Source organism: Aptenodytes forsteri, unplaced genomic scaffold (assembly GCF_000699145.1).
Source record: "Aptenodytes forsteri isolate BGI_AS27 unplaced genomic scaffold, ASM69914v1 Scaffold53, whole genome shotgun sequence".
Taxonomy (NCBI): domain Eukaryota; kingdom Metazoa; phylum Chordata; class Aves; order Sphenisciformes; family Spheniscidae; genus Aptenodytes; species Aptenodytes forsteri.
The window spans coordinates 1,803,154-1,808,921 of NW_008795909.1; the positions used below are offsets into that span (position 1 = coordinate 1,803,154).

Here is a 5,768-nt window from a genome sequence, read left to right on the forward strand (position 1 = left end):
GCGGCTGGTTTGTCTGTGCGCGGCTGGTTTGTCTGTGCGCGGGGGCGTGCTCGTACATGCCTCCCCACCTAAAGGCAGCTGCAGCAGGGGTGCTCAGAGATCAGTACTTGTTTACTCCCGTAGCCACCGGAGGCGATGTGGCTTTTCCCCTTTTGCCTTCCCTCGGAGCCCCGGGGGTGCCCCAGCGGAACCGCTCCTGTACCCCGCACCCCGGGGGTCCCGAGCATGGCTTTGTCCTCACATTTGTTTACCGTGGCCTTAAGGCCACGTTCACATCGGGGTCTCCAGGCAGGGTCCTCCACGCAGAGCAAAAGCCCTGGCTCCGGGCAGCTGGTGGGCCACCAAGCCCATGGGCGCAAGCAGAGCGAAGGGCACGCTGGTCAGCAGGGGAAGTGTCTTCTCACGGGCCACTGGCCAAACCTCAGCCCTGGTTCGTTGAGGACACCCCAGAAATGCAACTTTTAGTCTTCCGCATGCCTCATGCACGCTGCTCAACGGCATATTTTCCCTTGGGACTGTACAATTATCCCAGCTTTTCTATCACTTGCTTTGAAAGGGGAAAAACCCTGGGTGGACGGGAGGACTGATGTATATTATTCAGCTAGCGATGGCCAAGAAGAGTGTAAAGCGTCAAGCCTCCCGATGCCATGCGTCTCCCTTTTTGCAAAACCAAAGGGGAGATGAAAGAAGCAGCAGAAGTCCTTTTTTCTTGTCTTTTTTTTTTTTTTTGTTAAAAACACAGAGTGTAGCTTCTTTGATAGAAAACTCATTCTTCCCCTACCCTATGAGCAGCAGAAGTCCTTTTTTCTTGGGTTTTTTTTTTTTTTTTTTTTTGTTAAAAACACAGAGTGTAGCTTCTTTGATAGAAAACTCATTCTTCCCCTAGGGTATATGCCCTGCCCCTATGCAAAGCTGCAAATGAAATACAGCCTGATATTTACGTGTACAGTTCTTCCAGTCAAAGATCAGAAATCAGGCCATTAAAGGCACAATAATAACACACAGTTAAATCCTAAGATTTCTTTTTCAGTAAAAATAATTCAGTAATGAAATACATAAAAATACACATGTGAAGTAATTTGAATAAAAGATGAAAGTACACCGCTTTTGCTTGTCTGATGTTAGAGATGTACCTGAATAGTGCTTTTGGTCTTTTCTCTGCACACAGCATCTATTCTACCTTAGACTCTCAGCCTCAGGGGACTCTCTCATTGATTCTCTATACACAAGGGAGATCTGCAAAACACCTTCAAAAGATAATCCAGAGAGCTTAAACTCACAGCTTTACTGCATACTAAAAATGTTGGTGTGGGTTTTAGAGCACAGTCTCATCTACTTTCCCCCCACTAACCTCTGAATATTACATTAGTGATCACGAGCTGTCCCTCTGTCCTGCGAGAAGGGAGGAGCTACCTACCTGGCCCCCTCCTCTTGCCGCTCCATAGGTGCCAGCCGTCCTTTCTTCTCAGTGCTTCCGCAGCATATGTGAGGTATAGCCAGAGCTGCCATTTCTGCTCTGTTCATAGGTTGGAATTTGCTGTTCTCTTTCAAACCTCGAAGCAGCAGATGCTTCTCTCCCCCTTCACAACAAGGTCCATCATCCTACTGGAAAATATCACGTGTGCAAAATTGACATTAGAGCATTGCAATTACACAAAAATTGTGTAAATGCTACTGGAAATACTTCAGCGAAAGAGAGTATAATGTTTGCCACCTTTGCTTGGACCTGAGCTTTATCTGGGCCAGTTTCTCATCTCTCCTACTTAGTTCCAGCCAGAATCAAATGCTCAGAGGGAGTTTAAGGAACTCCCAAGTAGATAGAGTAGACTCCCAAGGTCTTATGTAGTAGCACCCCAAAGCATGACATTTAAAAAGCTCTCCTCAGCTTGCTACAGCAGTAACTGTTATGGACAGCAAGGCTGTTCAGTTGAGATTTGAATCATCCCCCTTGAATTGTACTTTTAAGAACATAATGTGGCAGCATGCACCTCATGCCACACTGCAAGAGGGGAAGAAATTTAAAAGATTTTTTAATTTTTTTTTTAAAAAAGCTTGCTAGACCATCAAAGGATTTCCCTCAAATCTCCTGCAAAGTCAACAAATTCAGAGTGCATTAGCAATCAAGAAGTTTTGATAGTTCCTATTGCTTCCGAACAGTTACAGCGTGTATAAAGAGGGTCTTGTCTACGGAAAGGGTAAATGGCTGTGCATGCAGATCCAGTCTACTAGTGAGGAATGAACTACCTCGGTGTTCTTACTGTGCAGCCAGCAAGCAGTTCAAGTGTAACTTCGAGGCCAAGGCTCTTTGAGATGCCTGCCAGCAGGACCTCATCCCTAGCTGTGGGAGGGAACAAGGTAGCAGGAGCTGCTGATGTAGAGAACCATCTTGTTTTCCCAGTCTAGGCAAGTCTGCCTCCATCTCAGTGCTATGGTGGGATAGCGAAGGAGCTGCTGCCATTTCCTGCCTGTGAAATGCTCCCAAAGATCCTCATCTTTAAAGTATGCAGGCTCTTAGCGATGATGAAGACTCTGGCATACAGTTCACGGGATCAGGGAAAGTCAACTTTCCTTGATAGGACCTCAGTGGAGAACATCAGAGAAACTGGCCGTACCTTAGCCTGTTGCTGGTTTGTACCTTAGCTTCCTGCCAGTATGCCAATGTGTTTCACTGATCTACTATTTTGCTCTGAACTTCTCTGGCACCTGTACATTTTGGGATATATGAAGTGGTTCTTACTTTCTCTGGCCAGGTCCCAGCTGTCTACTCCTGCCTCTGCAGCTCCAGACACAGAGGAGGCAGTTTGCCTGGCCAATAGTGCAAGATACTGACTGATACCTTAGCGGGAGGGTGCTGAAGAAGATAAATGTAAACATTTAACAACTGCCTTATTCAGCCCATCTGATACTTTAAATGAAGCAGAGGCCCTAGGGAGAGAAAATAAAGAAAAAGAGTATGTGATCATGTAATTAAAGACCGGATCATAATGAATATGCACAGAAGGGTTGAATTAAGGTTGTACTGGCAACGCAGCTTCTGATATTTCCTCACTTTTAAGCAACACAATGCAACCTTTACAACATTTCTTTCATGTTGTTTTGGCAGGAACTGTTTCTCGCCATTGGTTTGGAGAGCCTAGCACTTTGTGAGTTCTGTCATAATGGAAATAAATAATAGAAATACAACCACTTTTATCTGTGCCACGCACACACATACACATCCTGCAACTATTGCAACACCGTCTTTTCCCAGCTTTTTCTGAAGGAAGCTACTAAGTGTTCTTTATGGTAAGTGGGAAGATTCAAGTGTTCAAAGGAGAAGAATTAGAATTATTTGATTTTTTTTAAAAATTTTTCTGGTCCTAGAGTCTGAATTAATATGTATTTGTTTATGAAAATAAATACACTACACGTACAGCATGGATTTTTTTTCTTTCCTGTTTGGGAAATTATTCCTGACAAAATAAGGAAATGCAAGAAAGTGTGAAGGTGTTACAGGCTTTTTATGTGGTATCTTGTTAAAGCTTTTCAGTGTAGAAAAGCGTTAGATCTGTTCTCTTCCTATTCCAGTCAGTTCTAGCTGTGGTTTTGCACTGTTTGGCATTGACCTAATAAAGAAGTAATAGTTGAGAAATAATTGGTATTTGTTTCCAAAAAGCTGTATATGTGCCTTAGATTGGCATAAGCTTTCTCTCACCTGTTAGCTGAAGAGTACCGTTTGCAGTACATAAAATACAGCAACAATCCAGTTTATTTTTAGTGTAGGTTGATTTTATCAAAATGCCACATTATTTTTGTCATTTAGCAAGCATTTGAAAGCATATAGCAAGAGGTTGCTTCTTTATTTTTTGTTTCTGCAGAGGAAAGCTTACCATGGGATGCATAAAACATTTCTTAATGTTTTCGCTCTCTTTGGTCTTTGCTCTGAATACATAGTTACAGCTGTAGAGATATTAAGTTCCTATTCCAGGAGGCCGACGTAACCCACAGAGTCCGTAGCCAGCCCTGCATGTCCACGCTGCTCCCCACAGGACCCCATGGCCCCGTTGTGAGTTCCCACTTTGTTCTGTAAAGTTTTCAAGCAGGCACCCCTCAAGCTGTGGCAGTGATACTGGAATCCTTCTCGGAAAGACTTTGGCGGCATGACTTGGATTAAGATGGAGACAGAAGCAGTTAGCCCCCCCCTCGCTGCAGGGTGAGTGCCCTTGGGTGCCTTGTCAAGGGGTATCTTGGGCCTAATTTTTTTCCCTAAAGCCAGTCCTTGAGAGCAGGCTGCCATTCACGTTGTGTTGCCACAAGACATGTTTGGACTCGAGGTCGGGCTCAGACCTGGGCTCAGAAATGTCTTATGGATCCAGCCCATTTGTAAAGCGGCACTCTGCAGTGAGGCAGGGATAAGGGCTCTTCAGCTCTGATTGTAAGCCTTTCTCTCAACCCAGCATTATGACATTGAAAGTAACCGCAGTATTGTAGCAATGAGTGTTTTATCTTGAAAAAGTGGGGGGGCGAAGAAGTCAGTCGCATATTCTTCCAAAATGGAGAAGTCTTGCTTTTGAAAGCGTAAGATAGACTGGTATGAGTCAGAGAAAGGGCAAAAGTCTGATTTCTGACCACACTGGGAACCCCCCTCTCCCTTCAACATGCTTATGCGTGCACACACACACGCACTCACTCTGCATTTGTAGACTGGTCTATCAGGCAATGAATTCCTCAAACCATTTCTCACACAGAGTCCTGTTTAAGCAAATGGGACAAGTCCCATAAGCCAGAGTCCCATTCTGCAGTCCGGCAATAGTCTAACAAATGTCTCTGCCACTGCAGGAAGCTTGGGAGGAGATGGAAAGAATCGGAGAGGCAAGGGGAAGCTGTCAGCGTTGGTTATAGCTACAGCACGTTCTCCAGAAGTAATTTCAGGAAAACCAGCTCATGACATCCTAAAATTACAAACTCTGCTGCACTTAGTCTATACAGAAAAAGGCTTGCTCTGTGGGGGATAAGTTTGATTTCAAAGGGACCACTCACAGAGAAGAGATTCTTTGTGGCATGAGCCTCAGGTGGCAGAAACCGGAATCTGGCCAGGACAGATTCAACAGAAGGCTTTTCCTATGCTATTGCTTTGATTTCAGCAAACAACATGTGACAGCATGCACATGTAACAGATAAAAAGCAAATTCAGAAAATAGTATTCTGTTTTTGTTATAAAGATGAATTTTTTTCAAGTAGGATATAGCAGGTGTGGCAGCACATGGGGCACGTGTTTTTAACAAAGCAATCATAGTTTGGATCCAGTAACAACAAAAATTTAAGACGACAATAGAAGGAGATGATTTGAAAGCTTGTCAATACAGAGCTACTCACAACACAGAGTTATACATAACCATTATTACACATCCATTTCTTCATTTGTGTGCGCTTATGAATAAAACAGGAGAGACTAATATAGATGAGAGAAACAATCCAACAGTGCAATCCTGCATGGGAAAGCTATTAACAATAATATTAAAGTGAAAGGAGCTTTTAAGTGAAGAGAACGATTTAACCATTTGTTGTCATGCTCTGCAATCAAATTATGTCATCTCAAATGCCAGGTTTTTACCTCTCCTGTAGTTTTTCATGGTGCAGCTCGGATGGGAGGGGTGATAAATACATTTATAGTTCTCTGCTTCCCAGACCTCTCTTTTCTGGCCTGCAATATAGCCTCAGGAAGGCCTGAAATCATTCCAAAACTCCCTTGTCTGTAGTGGCTGGGGGGGGGGTGGCCGTCTGGTTTG

General features: G+C 44.0%; 1 protein-coding gene across 1 annotated transcript in view; it reads right to left on the minus strand.

The window, feature by feature from the left end:
* Window positions 1–1,509, minus strand: part of BTG1 (BTG anti-proliferation factor 1) — a 5,088-nt gene extending 3,579 nt beyond the window's left edge. Inside the window, exons 1-2 of the mRNA XM_009284497.1 lie at window positions 1,418–1,509; window positions 116–330 (exon numbers count right to left, since the gene is read on the minus strand). Of these exons, the coding sequence (XP_009282772.1) occupies window positions 116–330; window positions 1,418–1,509 (307 nt within the window). The remainder of the gene's footprint in view (window positions 1–115; window positions 331–1,417) is intronic.
* Between the last annotated feature and the right edge of the window lie 4,259 nt (window positions 1,510–5,768).